General features: G+C 44.4%; 1 protein-coding gene across 1 annotated transcript in view; it reads right to left on the bottom strand.

Annotated features, from left to right (window-relative positions):
* The window catches only part of LOC137571185 (cytochrome P450 2K6-like), a 47,178-nt gene that overhangs the window by 13,857 nt on the left and 10,314 nt on the right, over positions 1-23,007 (bottom strand). The window contains exons 2-6 of the mRNA XM_068280000.1: positions 22,316-22,478; positions 19,763-19,912; positions 11,675-11,835; positions 4,802-4,978; positions 3,088-3,229 (exon numbers count right to left, since the gene is read on the bottom strand). Coding sequence (XP_068136101.1) covers positions 3,088-3,229; positions 4,802-4,978; positions 11,675-11,835; positions 19,763-19,912; positions 22,316-22,478 — 793 coding nt within the window. The remainder of the gene's footprint in view (positions 1-3,087; positions 3,230-4,801; positions 4,979-11,674; positions 11,836-19,762; positions 19,913-22,315; positions 22,479-23,007) is intronic.

A 23,007-nucleotide genomic window follows, 5' to 3' on the forward strand; every position in this document is an offset into this window, starting at 1 on the left:
AAGAAAGAAAGAAAGAAAGAAAGAAAGAAAGAAAGAAAGAAAGAAAGAAAGAAAGAAAGAAAGAAACAAAGAAAAGCATCTCCAAGCTACACCTAGTTTTATGGTTTTCAGAAAGGTTGAACTTCTTACATTTACCACTAGGTGGACATCACACAACATAAACAAGTATAGGGTCATAATCTAAGTGTACAGTATGTATGTATGGAAACAAAACAACCGTGATAGCAAAGACATGCCAAGAAATCTTTATCAGAATGTTGGAGCTATATAAGTTCAAGACATGTTAGCTGGCACCTATTACTTCTGGTACTCATTCAGTTACTGAGAAACATTAATTGTTACGAAGCAAAAAAATTGACAAGGTCTCCACCTGGATTTTTATTTATTTATGTATTTTGTTGGGGGGGAATTATAGCTTAACCACTTCGCATCCAGACCTTATTTCCCACTTATGGACCAGAGCAGTTGCAGTCTGCACGGGCAGACAGCTGTTTGTCCATTCTTTAGGTCTGACTGCTGCAGGTCTCTGGAAAAGAGACCTGTCTTCATCTTGCAAGTTTCAGAGTTGCTCTGCTGAAGAATTTGCATACACTTGTCATGCAAATTGCCTAGCTGCTTCCTTTGATGGCTGGCAGTATAAATGCCTTTTGCTCCCAGAATGCCTTGCTGGTCATAGAGGTTTGTTCCTGCTAAACTTACCTGGAGAGTCAGCCATTGCTATCTTAGTGTAGTTAATTATTGGGGAGTGCTCCTTGCATTCCTATTTAGTGCAGTCAGTTTTGTGTATAATTTGTACTGCCTATTCTGTCTTGTCTTGTCTGTGCGATTGCACGGTCGTCAGGAGAGTTGGCAGGCCAATTGAGCACAGTAATACCATGGTCAGTAAACCATTTACCAGTGGTTTTGGCACTGTGAGCAGGTGCCAGGTCATGCTGAAAAATGAAATCTTCATCTCCATAAAGCTTTTCAGCAGATGGAAGCATGAAGTGCTCCAAAATCTCCTGATAGCTAGCTGCATTGACCCTGCCCTTGATAAAACACAGTGGACCAACACCAGCAGCTGACATGGCACCTCAGACCATCACTGACTGTGGGTACTTGACACTGGACTTCAGGCATTTTGGCATTTCCCTCTCCCCAGTCTTCCTCCAGACTCTGGCACCTTGATTTCCGAATGACATGTAAAAGTTGCTTTCATCCGAAAAAAGTACTTTGGGCCACAGAGCAACAGTCCAGTGCTGCTTCTCTGTAGCCCAGGTCAGGCGCTTCTGCCGCTGTTTCTGGTTCAAAAGTGGGTTCATGCTTCCATCTGCTGAAAAGCTTTATGGAGATGAAGATTTCATTTTTCAGCACGACCTGGCACCTGCTCACAGTGCCAAAACCACTGGTAAATGGTTTACTGACCATGGTATTACTGTGCTCAATTGGCCTGCCAACTCTCCTGACCTGAACCCCATAGAGAATCTGTGGGATATTGTGAAGAGAAAGTTGAGAGACGCAAGACCCAACACTCTGGATGAGCTTAAGGCCGCTATCGAACATCCTGGGCCTCCATAACACCTGATCAGTGCTACAGGCTGATTGCCTCCATGCCACGCCGCATTGAAGCAGTCATTTCTGCAAAAGGATTCCCGACCAAGTGTTGAGTGCATAACTGAACATAATTATTTGAAGGTTGACTTTTTTGGTTTTAAAAACGCTTTTCTTTTATTGGTCGGATGAAATATGCAAATTTTTTGAGATAGGAATTTTGGGTTTTCATGAGCTGTATACCAAAATCATCAATATTAAAACAATAAAAGGCTTGAATTACTTCAGCTGTGTGTATTTGAATCTAAAATATATGAAAGTCTAATGTTTATCAGTACATTACAAACAATAATGAACTTTATCACAATATGCTAATTTTTTGAGAAGATCCTGTATATACTGTATATACAGGGCCGGGACGAGGCAGAGGCGAGATAGGCTCCAGCCTTAGGGTGCAGTGTAGGAAGGGGCGCACAACTCACTCAGCTATCATTCCTCTATTGTGTTTGAAGTAGAGAGAAATAGGAAAAGGGGATACATGGCTCTGACTGCAAGCCAGATAATTAGAGATTTAGGTGCTGGAAGGGTTGGGGGCCCTGGGGCGCCTCTTAGTCTAATGGCAATCAGTGTGTGACGGCTGGGGTGGGAGGGGTGGAGGGGCGCACTTTGGTGTCTCAGCCTTGGGTGCTGGAGGACCTTGTCCCGGCTATATATATATATTGGCCCACTACTGAGCGCAATAGTTACAATCAATTAAAAATAAAATTAAAAAAAAGGCAGGGTTTAGAAGGCCCAAATACAGTTTGTAAAACATAACTTTTATTATAAGATTCATTAGCAAAGGTCAGTAAACCTGACTGTGATAGTGTTTCAAGAAGAGCCTGTGGTTGGGTGGACGGATTGTTCAGTCAAGAGTGGCCAGGTGGAAAGACGTCTTTTCACCTGGCCACTCTGGACAAATGCTAAGTACTCCTCAGTATAGCTAAGGATAGTGTGGCTGTATATGAGTTGGGCGCAGGACGAGTCCCGCTGCCTCTCAAATCCCCGGCGGCTTAAAATACTATTCCCCCTCCAAGTCGTTGCAACTCGGAGGGAGATGCAATTCAGGGTCTGTCAATCGCCGGAACTCCGAATTAACCTTATGCACCTTGCACAGTATATCATTACTGCAATGGCGACACCTAGTTTTGGTGTTCAGCACTGAGCGTTGTGTGCTGAAACCACCTGCTTCACTAGGGATCACCTTGGATCACATTAGAACTGAAAAAAATTTGCTTATAAGAAGATTGAAACATCTTCCAGAAAACAAAATGGTGTCCAGTTAAACTTATCAATTTTTCTTACGATGAACCATGTTTATGCAGAAATGTGGCGAATATTTTCAGAAAGCTGAGAATGGACCTGCGATGTGACTGTCATGTATGGAGATTATCTGCATCTTTAGCACAACTCAATAAAAACTGATTTACTGACAATGTTGGACATTTGAAGTAAGAGCAGAATGTCCAGGACAGGTCCAAAGGTTTCAGAAAAAAATCACATCCACATATCTCTTACTTTGGATTTCTGGGTATTTAATCATGAGCAGGATGGCCCATCTCAGAGTGGTGAATGTTGTCTCCATTCCGGCAGCAAACAGTTGGCACATCAATGCTGTTATGTTATCATCACTGCAGTATAACATGGACTCTGCCTTTCCCTAAACAACAAAAAGTCTACATTTTTTATTTGAAACTTAAAGAAAAAATATCTAATAAAGAAAACTTGTGACTTTAATAGAGGGAAAGGGCAGACACTTAACTTGGTAGAGGGAAGCCTCTGGATCCTCCAGAGATGTACCACATCCTCCTACAGCACACCACTTCTCCCTGGGTCCCTCTGAAGACTCAAAGCTCTGCTCCTGTACATGAACTAGTACGGCCACAAGGCACAGGTGGAGGATGGCTACCACTGGAGCCACCACTCATGTTCTGCTTTCTCTTCCGAGCCTGAGCAGCTTCGTTCTACTGGCGCTAGAATGGTGGGGTGGAGGGGGACAGTAAAGCCTCTGGACTACTTAGAAGGATCCAGAAGAACATTCCTTTATTGGGTTAGTGTGTATGTGTTTGTGTTTCATAGTCTTTTGTTTTTGTGGATTTTTTTGTGAAGGAATGGGGTACATTCGTGATAGTGTTTTAAAATGTTGCCATCAGTTTTTATCTTCTGTTTTATGTAGTTTGTGCAGGTGCAGTACTACTGTGCCTGTACAGAGTGCTCCTGGCTACGTGAGTGTAGCCATGAGTGGCGCACCGAAGCAGCCGACCATGGCCATGTCGGCGGCCACTGCAGATGGGCCCCAGAAGAATGGCTGCCAGCGGAGCTGTTGCAGGGACACAAAGACTTCAAGGTGCTGGAGGAAACCCCAGTTAAGTAGATCAGCATTTTATTATTTTTGGCTCATGTATCCCTTTCAAGGAAATACATATACCTCTTGCTTCAGTTTTCCTTTAAAGACCACCTAGGGTGAAATAGACAATATAATTCACGTAAACCTCATTCTAACTTATGATAGAATCAGTAGTTGCAAGACTAGATAACTCTCCCGTTTACTGGTAAATTAGCATTATTGTTAAACTTCACCCACCCCGCTGTCAAAACTGCCATGGCTGTTTTTACCCAAAGCTTCTTCGAAGAAGTCAGTCTATCTCTGGCCACCCCCATCTGTGTTGCAGTGGCCTGCCCCAAACTTGGCTGCCATGAGTCGCTGAACTTGGGGTGAGCCATAGCAAGGTGATGATGGCCTCAGAGCTCTTGACTTTGGAAAAACTTTGGGCAAAAACCGAAAGGGTGAGTTATTTACCTTCAATCACCAATTCTGTCATAAGTTAGAATGAGGTTTTCATTATTATATTGTACTAGTAGACCTAAGCCCATTTAAAAACAGGCTCTAGGTCTGTGTTTCAAGCACCCGCCGCACACCCGGCCACCTGCTCACCCGCCGCACACCCGCCCGCCTGCTCACACGCCGCACACCCGGCCGCCCGCTCACACACCGCCCGCTCGGCTGCCTGTCCCCATCCTCCTGTCTCTGTGAGGCTGGGTCCGTGCTGCACACAAGCACAGTAGCAGAAAGCACGGACAATGCTACACAGAGACAGGTGTATGCAGGTACATAGGGGGTTTATTATATAGGATTGTCTATTTTAACATGCATGGGTAGTCTTTAACAACTTTTTTTTCTGGAGAGAAGCGTACTTTATGTATAAGTATTTTATCCCTTAGTAGTCCTTACCTCTTGCTGTTTGGCCAGGCAGGCATCTATTATATTCCTTTGATCGCTCACATCCAGGTCCTGCCTCTGCTTTGTAAGCATCTCTTGCATAAACCTGTACAACTCCTGTGAGTTTGCACTAATTTTCTTGTGTACTCCTGGTAGGAGGTCCATCAGAGTGGGAAACATGTTATACAGCTGAAAAAGACAGAAAACATCAACTTGTATTTATAAATTGCTGTGTTGCTTTTGAATTTCCACCAGTCATTTTTGCATCGAAAAAGCTATTTTCAAGAAAAACTTGTCACAAATGTTATTGTATTATTTTGTTGTACTTTTATCAAGGAATACAATCACCAAGGGAACATGCATATTTTCTTTGTATGAGCACAGTACCCAGATCCCATGGGGCTGGTGACTCTATGCCTTGATAAAGTGGTCATGGTGACACCAAAACATCGGATTGAATTTGAATGCGTAGATAAAGGATTGAAGAGCATTGTGGCGTGCCTACTGGATTTACTATTGTATAGATTGTGGAGGAGCAATCTACCTTCATTATAAGCACCCGAGCTATTATATGGCAGTGACTGGCGAACTTCCGCAAAAGTTTGGTTCGTGAAAACTTTCGCGAACCGCAATAGACTTCAATGGGGATGCGAACTTTGAAAACTAGAAACATTTATGCTGGCCACAAAAGTGATGGAAAAGATGTTTCAAGGGGTCTAAAATCTGAGTTTTGCATGGATGAGTGGGATAAACACCAAAAGTCCCGGGGAAAAATCTGGATTTGACGCAAAGCAGCGTTTTGAGGGCAGAAATCACATTGCATGCTACATTGGAGGCCTAAAGTGCTTTAAAACATCTTGCATGTGTATACATCAATCAGGGAGTGTAATTAGAGTACTGCTTCACACTGACACACCAAACTCACTGTGTAACGCACCGCACACAGCTGTGTGTGTTGTGACAACCATGCTGGACTGGTGCGCACCATGGCGAGAGTGCAGGCGATAGTGGTTTTTCACACTGACACACCAAACTCACTGTGTAACGCACCGCACACAGCTGTTTGTGTTGTGACGGCCATGCTGGACTGGTGCGCACCATGGCGAGAGTGCAGGCAATAGTGGTTTTTCACACTGACACACCAAACTCACTGTGTAACGCACCGCACACAGCTGTTTGTGTTGTGGCGGCCATGCTGGACTGGTGCACACCATGGCGAGAGTGCATGCGATAGCGGTTTTCAAGCCCATATGGTCGCCGGGCTGAGGTAGCTCAATGACAGAACAACAGTGACTGTCCAGCTGATCGAAATTGGTCTGTCCAGCTGATCGAAATTGGTCTGTCCACAATGAAGCAAGGACCTTATTATCTTTGGTGTGCCACCACCGAGACACTCATATAGCCGGTGGTCATTGCTTCATTGTGATACGCAAGCCCCTTCACCGTGGCAAGGTAACGATCATGAAGGGGAATTGACACATGTACATTAGTGTTGGGCGAACGGTGTTCGCCACTGTTCAGGTTCGCCCGGATTTGGCCTGTTCGGGTTCGGTTCGGCACCCCCCGAACACCTCATGGTGTTCGGGAGGGTGCTCGGCCCCGCTGCCCGAACCCAAACAGGCCTTCTTTGTTCAGCCGAACACAGCCGTGTCCGGCCGAACAAAGCCCCCTATAGGGTCCCAGCATAAAGGGAGAGCATGCCCCGAGCGCGGGGGGGGGGGGGGGGGGAGGGGGGTGGGTCGGAAATGCCCCCCACCCCTTCCCGCTAAGCTCTCCCTTCTGCTGGACCCTATAAAATTAAATCTAAGTCCCCCGAAGGTACCTTGCAGGCTGACAGGAGGAGGGCAGGAAGCAGGCAGCAGGAGAGCATAGGCGCTAGTACCATCTGGTACTTCCGCCCTCTCTCTGACGCACTTCCTGTTTACATTTGTAAGTCGCGTCGAGAGTGCAGAAGTACCGCGATGACGCGTATGAGGTACGTGTCATCATGTTGATGACGTGTACCCTCGTACGCGCCATCGCGGTACTTTTGCTCTCTCTTGACGCGACTTACAAATGTAAACAGGAAGTGCGTCAGAGAGACGGCGGAAGTACCAGATGGTACTAGCGCCTATGCTCTCCGGCTGCCCGCTTCCTGCCCTCCTCCTGCCAGCCTGCAAGGTACCTTCGGGGGACTTAGATTTAATTGTATAGGGTCCAGCAGAAGGGAGAGCTTAGCGGGGAGGGGTGGGGGGCATTTCCGCCCCCCCCCCCCCGCGCTCGGGGCATGCTCTCCCTTTATGCTGGGACCCTATAGGGGGCCCCAAAGGGACATGTTCGGTTGGGTTCGGGGTTCGGCCCGAACATGCTGAATATCGGGGGCATGTTCGGCCGAATCACCCCGAACCCGAACTTCTGGATGTTTGCCCAACACTAATGTACATGCCTTTTGTTTTGTTGTTGCAGCTGCAGTGCAGCCAGAAAAATTAGGCAGGCATGTACACACACCAGAAAAATTATACCGGCCGCTGTCTAGCAGCGGCCTTAAAAATTCAGGAATCCGCCTGGAGTCCTGGACCTTGTTGGTGGTGGCGGAGAAGGCAGTCAAGCGACCTGCAGGCAGAGATGCTCTGTGGGGACCGACTTAGTCTTGGAGCAGCCAGTCACACGGCGTGCAGGCTGAGATGCTGTGTGTGGGGACTGACTTAGTCTTTGGGCAGGCCTGACCGTGCTTTGTAGACCAGGCATCCGTGGTCAGATGGACCCTTGAGCCAACGCTGTGTGCCAGAGATGTCACCACTTGCCTTTCAACATCACAGTACAGTTTGAGTATCACCTTTTTTGAGAAATAATTGCGTGATGGTATCTTACACTGCGGTGTGTCGCTTTGGTCTTGTGTGCTGCTTTCCCTCAGGTGGTCATCCCATTGCAGTTTGTGCTTTGTAATCATGTGCCTTCGTATGGTAGTTGTCTCTACGCGAGTCTTGGTATTTCCACGGCTCAATTTTCGGTGGCAAACAGTACAGATGGCATTGCTGTCATCTGAGGCAGACACACACAAAAAAATGTCCACACCGCTGAGCCCTGTGATGATGGCACTTTGGTGATGGCTGCCGACGGAGTGTTAAGTTGGGTGCCAGAATCAGAGCAGGAGGAGGAAAATATGTCACGCTTCCATGCGGAAGCTGAGGAAGATGAGGTGTTTTGTGTTAAATAGTCACCTACGTCCTGACAATATTGAGGGTTGATGGCACGTACCTTCTTCTGAACACTGTACTTTGGTCGAGGGCCGCACGAAATCACAACAGCGCGACCATGAACAGACCTGCCAGGTGGCCTGCCTCTGGCTCTGCCTCTTGTTTTGTCCATATTGGGGGATGAAGTGAAAGGTATGCACTGACTTGACTAATACAATGTACGGTTACACAGGTGCAGTGAACAGATTGCAGTGACTGCTGGTACAACAATGTGTGGTTACACGGTTGCAGTTAACAGGTATGCAGTGACTGGTATTACAAATGTGCACCTGTCACACACACACACACAGGTACCGTGAACAGGTGCAGTGACACTGCATGCGGTCACGTAGGTAGGTAGGTAGGTGCACTGAACAACAACAGGTGGGTATGCAGTGTTTGGTATTTCAAATGTGCACCTGTCACACACACACACAGGCACCCTGAACAGGTGCAGTGACACTGCATGCGGTCACGTAGGTAGGTAGGTAGGTGCACTGAAAAACAACAGGTGGGTATGCAGTGATTGTTATTACAAATGTGCAGCTGCTTGTCACACACACAGGTACCCTGAACAGGTGCGGTCACGTAGGTAGATAGGTAGGTAGGTGCACTGAACAACAACAATAGGTGGGTATGCAGTGATTGTTATTACAAAGGTGCAGCTGCCGGTCACACACACAGGTAGTCACTGAATGTGCTGGGCCTAGCAGTGGCACAGAAGGAATTACCAAAGCTGTGTATGGAACACAAGTGTCAGTGACACACACACAAAAAAAAAAGATCACAAGAACAACATTAGCTCTCAAAAGAGCTGTTGAGGGGTGCTTTTTAGCAATAAGTAAAAGCAAGGAGCAAGCTAACAAGCCTAACACAAGAGCCTAACTAAGCTTTCCCTATGTCAGCAGGTTCTTCTCTCCCTTCTCTAATTACTGCAGCCACATGAGTGAGTGAAATGGCTGACGCTGCCTGCCTTTTATAAGGGGGGGAGTGGCTCCAGGAGGGAGTGCAGCCTGATTGGCTGCTATGTGTCTGCTGACTATGATGTAGAGGCTCAAAGTTGACCCGCAAAAAACCTCCAAAAAAGAGTTCTACAAACCAGGCCTCACTGTGTCACATATCAAAAAAACTTTATTGAAAAATTTACAGCAATCGCAACTTGTATTAAGGAGATTCAGATAAAACTTTAAAAACACTTAGAGCACTGAAATTAGCCTGACAGCCCCTGCATCCCATGCACGCTTCACATACATCCATTCATGCCATACAAAAAATAATAATAAGAAGGCCTGCGCATGTTCAAAAACGACCACAGAGCTCTGGGTAGACAAAAAAACGCTTTTCCCACCGTGTTCAAAAAGATTGCCCCAACATCAGCAAGGCAGGTTGAAGCCTACTTCAAACTGTATCACCTCAACTAGGCATGCACTTTCCAGCTCAGAATCATGTTTAGCTTATGCAAGCTTTAAACAGAACCAGTCCGTTATAGATATAGATCCAGGACCTCCTCAGATCAACCAGTCAAGGCCACGGTAGTCCTTAGAGCTTAGGCACACATAGCAAAGCAGTTTCAGCCACAGAGGGTTAGATATGCAGTTCAGCAAGCTGTTATAACATTGGCGTTTAGCATGACATTTGTTGCAATAACACTTTGAGTCAGCACACCAATAGCACTGTCTTGCTCAAAGGGACACAGAGCCTTGTATCTTACGTCTCCCAGAGAGTCTGTAGTGGTCATCTCATCAGAGGGCATATGCGCAGGCTATCTCCTTAGTAGGCAGGATGATGTGCCAGAGTTCCGCTGGGTCAGCGCATCCATGCAGCGGCAGCAATGGTGGCGACAAACGCTCTCAGAGCGGCGTGGGTTGATAGCAGTGGGCGAGGCCGGCCTCCTATAGCTCCTCCCACCTACATGTTTCGCCCAATGGGCTTCATCAGGGTGTGGCTAATAGGGGAAGGGGATGGTCAGTCCTTTTATATTCAAGCAGCAGTCACCTGACACATCCACAGGCGCCATCTTTGTTACTGGCAAAGTTGCCCATATCTTTAAACATATGTTTTTCTCAGAGTACTGCAGAGTTTTTCAGGGTCCCAGGGCATCAGTTATACCAGGGAAGAGGAGAAGAACATGCTCATATAGACAAAAAGACTTCAAATAGTACTTTTTATTTCTACTTATTTCGCTAAGGGGACAACTGCTAGTACCGCAATGACTTCATTCATTCATTCATATCAGGCTGCAACATCCATGCACGGCATCTCCCATACCGCATTCTTCACACAGTTTTTCTTACCATCTATATTTACTCTGACCTCCATTTTATGTATATATATATGTATAGCAAAATAGCTCCTTCTTTCACTTCCAATTAGACAAAGTTGACCCTAATGATGTAATATAGGGGGCGGGTCAAAACGCGTCAAGATCGCGAACCACCGAAGTTCGCACAAATAAGTTTGCGTGCGAACTGTTCGGGCCATTTCTATGTGGCATTTGTGACTACACAAGCATGTATTGGTGTACTCTGGTCTTTTATTTAACTGCTCTGTGACCGCCTAATGCCAATTGGCGGCCACAGAGTGGCGACCCCAGAACCGCACTAACGCGGATTGGCGTCAAGTCCTGGGGGCGGAGATTAGCAGGGAACGCGTGTATGTGAGATCGTTCCCTGCCGAGACGCGGAGCTCTGTGATCAGCCTGCCAGCCCGCAATCACGGCTGGCAGGCTGATAAGGGGAAAAAAATCTGTTATTTACTTTGTACAGCACTGCGATCTAGCGCAGCGATGTACTGGGGACAGCCCTGTCACTTAGCTGTACCCAGGTGGCAGGGAAACAGATTCCTCTTATAGGCTAATGCCTATGAGAGGTGATCTTAGTGATTTGATCTTGGGGGGAGGGAGAGAAGAGGGAGGAAAAAAAAATTGTATTTAAAAAAAAAGAACAGTACAATTTATATATATATATATATATATATATATATATATATATATATATATATATATATATATATATATATATATATATATATATATATATATATATATATATATATAACTGCAACAGCTTTACACAATGTATTTGGCTGCTAAGTTGTATGGCCTTGCAATAAACTGATAAAGGACAACTGAAGTGAGAAGACTATGGAGACTGCCATGTTTATTTCCTTTTAAACAATACCAGTTGCCCGGCAGCCCTATTGGTCTGTTTGGCTGCAGTAGTGTCTGAATTACACCAGAAACAAGCATGCAGCGTATCTGTCAGATCTGACAATAATGTCAGAAACATCTGGTCTGTTGCATGCTTGTTCAGGGTCTATGGCTGAAAGTATTAGAGGCAAAGGATCAGCAGCGCTGCCAGGCAACTGGTATTGTTGAAAAGGAAATAAACATGGCAGCCTCCATATACCTCTCTCTTCAGTTGTCCTTTAAAGCTGCAGAGTGCAGAATTGTAAAAAAAAATGGCCTGGTCACTAGGGGAGTGTAAGCCTGTGGTCCTCAAGTGGTTAATTTAGGGTCAAGTTTTGAATATGCTGCATTTAAATTTCTGTTCATTAAAATAAGTAAAATTGTTCTGTTTATTCGAAGAAAAAAAAAAGCGTACAAAGGTATAAAGAAAATGTCTCATTTTCAGCTCTTTTCCACCAATCTGTGAATGAATTAACAACTTACCTGGGCCGTAGGTTCCCCAAGAAGCCTGACATTTTCATTGACTAACTTCATGAGCTTCAGTAAGGTGGGGTTATCATATTTAAACCTTATGTTCAGCAACATGGAGGCGATTATGTTGGTGACAGCAGCGTTAAGGATGGTCTGATTATTGAAGGGCTTCCCTTGAAAATAGAAAAAAAGGAATGGGAGGAATATAAGCAATGCCCACATGGTTAACCACTTCACATCCAGACCTTGTTTCCCCCTTATGGACCAGAGCAGTTTTTACATTTTAGCTATGTCCCTATTTAATCAGTAATAACTTTATCCCTACTTATGACAACCAAATGAAATATATATCCCTTTTTCAAGACAAACCAGGCTTTCATTTTACCGCATGCTTTTCCCTCAAACAATTTTGTTTTCTATGCATGCTAATGGGAAAAAGAGGAAATACATAGAAAAAAAACACATTATTTCTAAGTTTTACCAATTCCAGTTTAAAAATAAAAAGTGCTACTGTAGATTAAAAAAAACACACATTTTGTTTGCTTATTTCTATTGTTTATCAAAAAAAAAAATTAGATTATGTAATGTTCCTGTCACAATTTATGGTGAGGATATTTGATTCTGAAATAATACTACAGTGTGTATTTTTCACTATGAACTGAAAAAATAAAATAATTTTTAATGGTAAAAATCAATCTTATTGGCTCAGGGAACATATATTCCCTTTCACCATTAGTGTTGTGCACAGGAGCAATGTCCAACCATGCACAGCTGTGCTTCAGCTACAAGACGTATATCTACATCCTTATGGCTTAGATAAGGTCACAGAGGACGTAGATACACTGTAGTGGTGGATAAAGTGGTTAAAGGAATACCGAGGTGACATGTGACATGATGAGATAGACATGTGTATGTACAGTGCCAAGTACACAAATAACTATGTTGTGTTCCTTTTTTTCTTTCTCTGACTGAAAGAGTTAATCATCAGGAATGCAATGACAGTTTCTGTCCAGTTGGGACCTAGTCGGGACTTGGACTATATCATAATCCTCACTGATAAGGAATTACAGCCATAAAACACTTTCCTGGCAAAAAATGGCTTCTGAGAGTAGGAAAGACATAAAAAAAGGATTTTAGCTCTGTGACATACCTCAATGAAGGTGTCGTTAAGCAAAGACAATGAAACAGTAAAAATGTGAAAAGTAGATTTAAATATAAGTGCATACTGTGGGGTATCTAAAAAAAGTCATTTTTAGAAGGAGGATATATACAATATTTTATCTCATCAGTTTATTTTCACCTCAGTATTCCTTTAATCTCATTTCCTCATGCCCATATACAGTGGTTTGCAAAAGTATTCGGCCCCCTTGAAGTTTTCCACATTTTGTCATATTACTGCCACAAACATGAATCAATTTTATTGGAATTCCATGTGAAAGACTAATACAAAGTGGTGTACACGTGAGAAGTGGAATAAAAATCATACATGATTCCAAACATTTTTTACGAATAAATAACTGCAAAGTGGGGTGTGCGTAATTATTCAGCCCCCTTTGGTCTGAGTGCAGTCAGTTGCCCATAGACATTGCCTGATAAGTGCTAATGACTAAATAGAGTACACCTGTGTGTAATCTAATGTCAGTACAAATACAGCTGCTCTGTGACGGCCTCAGAAGTTGTCTAAGAGAATCTTGGGAGCAACAACATCATGAAGTCCAAAGGACACACCACACAGGTCAGGGATAAAGTTATTGCGAAATTTATTGCAGGCTTAGGCTACAAAAAGATTTCCAAAGCCTTGAACATCCCACGGAGCACTGTTCAAGCGATCATTCAGAAATGGAAGGAGTATGGCACAACTGTAAATCTACCAAGACAAGGCCGTCCACCTAAACTCACAGGCCTAACAAGGAGAGCGCTGATCAGAAATGCAGTCAAGAGGCCCATGGTGGTTCTGGACGAGCTGCAGAGATCTACAGTTCAGGTGCACAATTAATAGTTGTCCTATGGACAGATTCCCCATCTGTCCATAGGACAACTATTAATCGTGCACTGCACAAAGTTGGCCTGGAAGATTGGTATGGAAGAGTGGCAAGAAGAAAGCCATTGTTAACAGAAAAGCATAAGAAGTCCCGTTTGTAGTTTGCCACAAGCCATGTGGGGGACACAGCAAACATGTTGAAGAAGCTGCTCTGGTCAGATGAGACCAAAATGGAACTTTTGGGCCAAAATGCAAAATGCTATGTGTGGCGGAAAACTAACACTGCACATCACTCAAAACACACCATCCCCACTGTCAAATATGGTGGTGGCAGCACCATGCTTTGGGGGTGCTTCTCTTCAGCAGGGACAGGGAAGCTGGTCAGAGTTGATGGGAAGATGGATGGAGCCAAATACAGGGCAATCTTGTAAGAAAACCTCTTAGAGTCCACAAAAGACTTGAGACTGGGGTGGAGGTTCACCTTCCAGCAGGACAACAACCCTAAACATAAAGCCAGGGCAACAATGGAATGGTTTAAGACAAAACATATCCATGTGTTAGAATGGCCCAGTCAAAGTCCAGATCTAAATCCAATCGAGAATCTGTGGCAAGATCTGAAAAATGCTGTTCACAAACGCTGTCCATCTAATCTGACTGTGCTGGAGCTGTTTTGCAAAGAAGAATGGGCAAGGATTTCAGTCTCTAGATGTGCAAAGCTGGTAGAGACATACCCTAAAAGACTGGCAATTGCAGCAAAAGGTGGTTCTACAAAGTATTGACTCAGGGGGCTGAATAATTACGCACACCCCACTTTGCAGTTATTGATTTGTAATAAAATGTTTGGAATCATGTATGATTTTCGTTCCACTTCTGACGTGTACACCACTTTGTATTGGTCTGTCACGTGGAATTCCAATAAAATTGATTCATATTTGTGGCAGTAATGTGACAAAATGTGGAAAACTTCAATAAGGCCGAATACTTTTGCAAACCACTGTAGTATTGTGAATATTCTATTTGTGTGAAAATGATGAAAATGGCCATGTTCGCACATTGCTAGTGATTATGGGGTTGATTCACTATCACTATAGCTCCCCTTACTGCACGCCTAGCGTGCCCTATCAGAATTAATGTGCCATATCAGAGTTAATGTGCCTTATCAGAGTTAACGTGTCTTGTTAACTGTGAAACTTGACAGGCAGCCTATTGGGCCAATCAAAGTGCGGGGATAATGTCCTTTAACCTTCCTGGCGGTAAGCCCGAGCTGAGCTCGGGCTATGCCACGCAGGAAGATACCCCAGCCCCTGGTTGGGCGATTTCCTCCATTTAAAATGCTGTACGCGCAGCTAGCACTTTGCTAGCCGCGCGTACAGCTCGATCGCCGCCGCTCTGCGGCGATCGCCCGCACGCAGCAGTGCAAGAGGGCCCCCTCCCCCCGCCAGAGCCCTGCGCTGCCCGGACCAATGAGTTCCGGGCAGTGCTATGGGCTGGATCGGAGGTGTCTGACGTCAGGACGTCGGCTGACGTCCATGACGTCATTCCGATCGTCGCCATGGCAACAGGAGAAGCCAAACAGGGGAGCGCGTTATATACGCGTTCCCCTGTTTGCTATTGATGCCGGCGATGATCGCACTAGAGGGACACATGCGCTCTCTAGTGGTGTTTCATGTAGCTACCACTCTGGTAGCTTTACATGAAACAAAAAAAACAAAACAAAAAAAAAAGGATGTTTGCCTATTTGGCAAAAAAAAGTAACCGCCAGGGAGGTTAAAGTGATTGGACCTGCAGGGGCTCAGGGCAGGATGAGTGGAGCTCTCATCATTGCCAATTAGCAGGCATAATTTCGTAGCGCTCTCTATGCTACTCTGATAAGGCATGTTAACTTGGATAAAGCATGGTAACTCTGATAAGGCACGCTAACTCTGATAAGGCACACTAACTCTGATAAGGCACGCAGAGCATGCAGTAAGGAGAGCTATAATGATAGTGAATCAACCACTATGTCCGTAATTGATCCCATGGAGGAAAATAAAATGCCAAAAAAATTGAAACTGTTGGCTGCAAGATTGGTTATATGGATTTGTAAAAACTATAATACATTTCTTTAACAAAAACTTCTTTAAAAAGAATTGCTAGATGCTCGCTTGGCCTTTCCAAGACATACTGTAAATGACTTTTTTTCATATTTATTCACTGACCTAAAGTGATGCACTTTGAAATTTGCTCACATAAAGCTTAGGACTTGCAAATACTTTCCCTTTTAAAGCGGTTTAAACCCCTGACATAATATTCAATAAAAACATGTTTTCCTAATTTTTATATGCCATACGGTTATCATATTTGCATTTGTGCATAAGTATTATTATTCATAGCTCAATGATAGAACAACAGTGACTGTCCAGCTGATCAAATTTGGTCTGCCCGCAATGAAGCAACGACCTTATTATCTTTGGTGTGCCCCCCCCCCCCCCGAGACACTCATATAGCCGGCGGTCATTGCTTTATTGTGATACGCAAGCCCCTTCACCTCAGCAAGGTAACGATCACGAAGGGGAATGGAACATGTACATGTCTTTTGTGTTGTTGTTGCAGCTGCACTGCAGCCAGAAAAATTAGGCAGGCATGTGCATGCACCAGAAAAAAAATGATTATAGCGGCCTTAAAAATTCAGGAATCCGCCTGGAGCCCTGGACCCTGTTGGTGGTGGCGGAGAAGGCAGTCAAGCGGCCTGTGGGCAGATATGTTGTGTGGGGAGCGACTTAGTCTTGGGGCAGGCAGTCACACAGCGTGCAGGCAGAGATGCTGTGTGTGGGGACTGACTTAGTCTTTGAGCAGGCCTGACCTGCTTTGCATATATATTACAATGTGCACCTGCCACACACAGACAGGTAGCGGTCAGACACAGTGACACTAAGTGCGCTCAACTCACGTCGGTAGGTGGGTGCACTGAGAACAACAGATAGGTAGGTATATGCAGTGATGGGTATTACAATGTGCACCTGTCACACACAGACAGGTAGCGGACAGGCACAGTGACACTGCGTGCACTCAGCTCAAGTAGGTAGGTGGGTGCACTGTGAACAACAGGTAGGTAGGTATATGCAGTACTGGGTATTTCAATGTGCTCCTGTCACACACACAGGTAGTCACTGAATGTGCTGGTCCTGGCAGTGGCACACACACAGTATGAATTATCAAGGCTGTCTATGCAACGCAAGTGTCAGTGGAACACACAGAAAAAAAAATAGATCACAAGAACAAGATTAGCTCTCAAAAGAGCTGTTGTGGGGTGCTATTTTAGCAATAAGAATCAGCAAGGAACAAGCTAATAAGCCTACAAGAGCCTAACTAATCTTTCCCTATGAGAGTCTGCAGCAGCAGCAGCTGTCCCTTCTCTATTTACTGCAGGCACACGAGTGAGTAAAATGGCCAGCTCTGCCTGCCTTTTACAAGGGGGGGAGTGGCTCCAGGAGGGAGTGTAGCCGGTTTGGCTACAACGTGCCTGCTGACTGTGATGTAGAGGGTCAAAGTTGACCCTAATGGTGCATTATGGGGGCTAACCGAACTTCCGCAAAAGTTTGCGGTTCTCCACGATCGCGAACCATGGAAGTTCGCCGGGAACCTTTCGCCGGCGAACAGTTTGGGCCATCTCTACTCTACAGTCAGAGAATGCGTCACATTCCTCACTTGATACATTTAACACAAAATAACATAATCTACAACTTCGGATGCATCCACATTTCACTGCACTGAACTTTCAAGCTCTGTGTGTAACCCTTCGAATGCTGGTCTAGTAAAAAAAAATGCTGTTTGCATTTTATGGGCTTGATACACAAAAGCGTGCTAACTGTTAGCACGCGAGTGAAAAGCCACTTATCACGTGCAAAATTCCTCTTCGAGCGCTAAAGCACGCGTAAAAGTTTGTGTGCGTAAAGTTTTACTACTTCACATGCAAAATCAGCTGCTTTGCATGCTAAGTAGTATTATGAGCAGACTTTGCACGCGAAGCAGCTGATTTTGCACGCGAAGTAGTGCGCGTAAAACTTTACGCGTGCCAAACTTTATGCGCGCTAAAATAGCACGCGAACAGTAACAGCTTTGCCGTGCAAACTCCTTAGCACCCTAGTTAGCATGCCCAAAGCCTTTAGGCATGCTAACTAGGTTAGCACCGCTTTGTAAATCGAGCCCCTAATGTTGTAAATAATGTTTTAGAGCAAAGATGAAATGCTGGGTTATATTCCGCTTTAAGTCTCGTTCAGTTGGGAGGCCGAACTGCACTCTTGCCAAGCAGTTCAACATTCCATCTGCTGCTCACCAGTGTAATTTGGGTGCCATTAAAATGCAGCTGAGTTGCAATGGCTTTAACAACACACGTCCAGCGCTGACACACATTGGCGTTACAGGTTGGCAGAGGACTGTGACATGTTAAAGTGAACCTCCAGACTAAAAATGTACTCAGCAGCACTGAAATGGCTTGGTGTTTCTTTAACAGGTTCACAGCATCAGAACTTTGTTTTTCATACCCAAGCCTCATTTTTAGCTGCATAGAAGCTAAGCTCCGCCCCATCAAAGAAAACTGCCTGGGCATTTTTCCCCTGATGCTGTGCAAAGCATGATGGGATTTCTGATGTTGTTCTTGTTGCCTAGCAACTGGGAGGGGTGATCAGGACACAGAACAGTTAGAACTGTGTCTTATGCTGCCCTCATGAAATCGCAAACCTTTGCCTGTTCTTTTAAAACAGGGTGGGCAAGATATGAAATCACCTATCCATTTTAATTAACATAACTAATGTAACTTAATGACAGTATGTTTGTTTAGGCTGAAGTTCCTCTTTAAGTCTGAGCACAGCTGCAGCCACGCTCATATCTGACTCCATGGGAGGGGGGGGAGGCTGTCTAGTGCCGGTACCGAGCTCTAACAAGTCTGGCTGAAGAGGCCTTAGGAAGGAAAAAATACAGTTGTCATAGCTTTATCAATGGGGCAACTAAGCTTTTAGGTTTACATTATTCTTGCCTTTTTAACCTTTACGTTCGGGGTAAGCCATGCAGGAGGATTTCTCAGGCCCTGCTGGGCCAATTTGCATAATTTTGCTAGCTGCGTGTGCACTCCGATCGCCGCCGCTCCACGCCGATTAGCTGCCGCTCGCCACCCCCCCCCCGACCCCATGCGCTGCCTGGCCAATCAGTGCCAGGCAGCGCTGAGGGGTGGATCGGGACTCCCAATGACGTCTTGACATCGATGACGTCATCCCGCCCATTGCCATGGTGACAGGGGAAGCCCTCCAGGAAATCCCGTTCTTTGAACGGGATGTCCTGATCGAAGCGGGTGGGGGGATGCCACTGCACAGCGGCTATCATGTATCGAGCCCTGGGCGCTGCCCCCTGGCGGTTTTTAATAGACCGCCAGGAGGGTTAAACTGTTCTTACGCATTTGACACATCCTTTGGGGTGCCTACCTATCCAATAATATGCATCTAAGATGCTCCTCTATCTCATTTGGAAGGGTGAAAATAATTTGATTATTAAATGAGTTCTTAAAAGAAAATAAATCAACTAATAAAACTTGCTCGCTTGTGAGTACACACTAATGCACAAATGTTTTTGTTTACTAGTTGTTGATGGGGATGGTCGGAAATGCCGATTTTAGATTCTGCGGAAATTCCAGTTTCTGCCGTTGCTTTCTGATTTTACAATTTTCGTTTTTCCAATTTCGAGAAGTCTTTTTTTTTTTTTTTGGTTATTTCTTGCATTCTCTGATTGGCTTATTACTTTTGCGTTAATTCAGAAGTATTGGACCAACCAGAGAATGCAGATCTTTAAATTGGTTATCGGAACACCACGGACATTTAAGACCAAACACAAGACTCAGGAGGAATACTCAGTAATACCCCAGTCTTGTGCTTGGTCTAAAAAGAAATAATAATAATAATAATTCTGCATTCTCTGATTTGTCTAATGCTTTTGAGTTCTGCGATTGAACTAAAATCACCGAGCTGCAGTAAATCGAATTTTCGTTTTCCAATTTCTGAGTTCCAATCGGAAATGCGGACATTTCAACTCTACAGAATCCATAAGAGTATCCCTAGTTGTTGACGTTAGACCCAAGCAGAGAGACTTACCTAAGTAAGAGCTAAATGTCTTTGCTAAGAATGCTGCTTCCTCAGTAATCTTTTCTTCTATGGCTTTTTTCCCCATTCCATAATCTTTTAGGATGGACATAGTAAATCTTCTCATGGCCTTCCACTTCTCACCGTTGGAAAAGGCAACACCTGAATAGATTTCATACATAGAAAATTGACATATCCAATGAGAAACCACAAGCCTCACCATAGCTCAGGTCATGAGTCATGAGTCAGGGGTGTTGCTACCCCAAAGATCAGTGGCACATGCCCTGGATCTATTCTGGTGTGCCCCAGATGTCCCCCAGGCAGAGTCAGCTGTGTTGCTTCAATGATGGGCATGCTGGGAGCTGTGGTGCATCAATCAGGGGTATGCTGGGTGCTGTGGTGCCTCTATGTGGGCATACTGGGTGCTGTGTTGCCATACTGTGCACTGTGATCCCTTTATGGGGGCATGCAAGGAGCTGTGGTTCTTCTATTGCTGGGAGTTGTGGTGCCTGAATGGGAGGCCCATGGGAGCATGGGAGGAGGTCCACTAGAAGGTCAGGGGACTGACAGCAGGCCAGCCTGCCCAGCAGAAAGCCAGTACTGCCAGCACAGAAGCCAGGTAACGCTGTCTAGTTATGTTTAAGAGACACAGCTGATATGCTGCATTTTTTTTTTTTAATAATGGAGAGTGGGCTTCATTCAACATTTTGCTGAGCAGGCCTACTTAGACCATTACTAAGTTCATGTAAATTTGGCTCTACCCATGACCACACCCACATTCTGGTGCATGGCCACACCCATTTTTTGGAAAAAGTCTCCATCATCATAAGAGCACAGTGCCCAGACTTGGCTGCTAAAAATTAGGCAGTGTTGTTCTCTGTTGAGCTATCCTACCCAGGCTATTCTTGTGGAACAGGTAAGGATATGGCTTGCAGTTTGGCCGCTGCAATGTAATTAGTAGCTATAGTGGCCCAAGATGAGTAATTTGGGTGCAGATGTGCACCACTGTAGGGGAACTCCAGCTAGCTGCCGCTCTGGTAAATGGCGGCTTTACAGCCACTCGTGTAAATTGTAGCTTTAATGCCACTGCAATTAGAGTGTTCTGCTACTACAACAAAGGGATTCAAAGCCTCGTGAAAACGTATGATAAAGCTATGATAAATGCTTGGATAAATGAGGTGATTATGTGGAAAAATACAGAGGCCCTTATTCAATTCACTTTTTCTCTTAAGTTTTCTCCTTGGTGATATTTTCACACCTTCTCAAAGAATGCCTTTTAGGCCACAAGCAAATGCTCAGAATAATTTTGACAGTACTTTTTAGTGTTAAAGAGGAGCTGTTAGGTATAGGGTCTCAGAAAAAAAAAACACATATATCAGTAGCTAAATACTGGCTGTACTTACATTACATATGCATTTCACTGTCCACATTTGGATTTCATAGAATTTTTATATAGTATTTGCAGAGATTGATGCTCCTGACAGCTCATGGCATGTTCCATGTTTGTCTGTCATGTATGAAGCCAATTGTGATGTAATATCCTCCCTTACCCTGCTTCCTGATGATTCGACTCACAAAAAAGATCCGGATCAAAGATCCTAATGGTTCATAATCCGGACAACACTGCTGTGCAGTGAATATTAATTAGCCATGTGGCTAGGAACAATACCGGACTCGTGCAGTATACTCTAACGGAACATGTGCCCTGTGAACAGCACATTGATTTTTCAGTGCTGTGAGTTGGGCTGCAAGATACTAGCTGCTGTAACATGAGCCTGTAACTTCTCACTGTGAAAGCAGCCTTAGGGCGGGGTAGGGAAATGAAGGGGAGGACCAAGGGAGTGCAGTAGGGAGAAGAAGCAGTCCCAGCATGCTCTGCAGTATCTGTTATTCGGCCTGCCGGCCTCCTTAGGAGCTTGGGAAGAGGCTTGCTATTCAGCAAAAATCAAAGTAAGGGAGATTTTTAACTTCAGTATTGCCTTTTTGGCTTCCTTCTAAACTGTTTAACACAGGATAATAGAGGTTTAAATTAGCTTTTGCAGCCTGACAGTTACTCTTTAAGCATCAGAGTGGTGGTGGTACTTAGGCATTGTAGGGTTCTGTGTGAGAGTAGGCTTAGCTGTAGTAAAACATCGATAATATTTACAGATATTTTACTACTTTAAATGAACGGTTTAGAACAGTCGAATATTGGTAAACGTTACCAGTATTCTACTGTTGGCTATATACCTGCACCCAAATTTCTAGGCGCCTTTGCTGTGTAGGTACCCCTTTGCTTAATGTGACAACTGAACACTAGGGATGATCAATGAGACTCAAATATTTCTGAGCTAATGCAAGTTTATGCAAATTGTTATACAAATAATGACGTGTGAAAATGAACCAATCAATTTAAACCCAGGTTTCAATGGATTGTTCCATTTTCAAGCTGAATAGTCCATTTTCAAGCTGCATATTTTTGCATAAAAAGTTGCATAAACTCAGAAAAATTTGCATCTCATTGTTCATCCCTACTGAACACCTTCAGCGGGCATGCCCTTTGAAAAGAATCTGAGATTAATTTACCATTATCCTTGTGGACTTTATAATGCGATGCTATTTTCGGTCTGTTGGCAAATTCATCTGCTTGGTTGACAAGTGCCTCTTTGACAACATCATATCCACAAAGGACCACCATCTTCATCGCCCCTAAATGTATGGTAAATATCGGGCCATACTTCTTAGACAGCTGTAAATATATCACTAAGAAAGTGAGCGTATTGTGGAAAAATAAACTCATCTGACTACTAATAAGAGAAGCTCTACACAAAATCAAACAACCTTTGCCGCAAGATGCCCACACATGGCTTGAGTTCAGAGTTGCGTTGTAGGGCATTTCCTGCCCCAGGACGTGAAAATAAGTCACTGCACTCTCCTCCCAACAAAATCCTAGATAACACTGTTTATTTATCTCTGGTCTGATAAAAATAGTATAGCTTTAAAAAGGAATGACTGCAAACCCCTCCTCCTCCCCCAGGGATTTTGATGGCAAAGCTAACCAGTAAACAGGTGTAAAATAAACATTCCAGAAGAACACAGATGTAACAAGCGAGTAGGGTATACAATCTGTTACTAATACACTATAAAAACAAATGAGCAGTTTAAATAAACAGGAGAGATAGGCACATAGAATGTGTGGGTTTAATGTAAAATAGAACTGTTTACATTAAAGCTATAATGTATACTAGTGGATACATTGAGTATTTTTTAACTTTTTC

Source organism: Hyperolius riggenbachi, chromosome 4 (assembly GCF_040937935.1).
Source record: "Hyperolius riggenbachi isolate aHypRig1 chromosome 4, aHypRig1.pri, whole genome shotgun sequence".
Lineage (NCBI taxonomy): Eukaryota > Metazoa > Chordata > Amphibia > Anura > Hyperoliidae > Hyperolius > Hyperolius riggenbachi.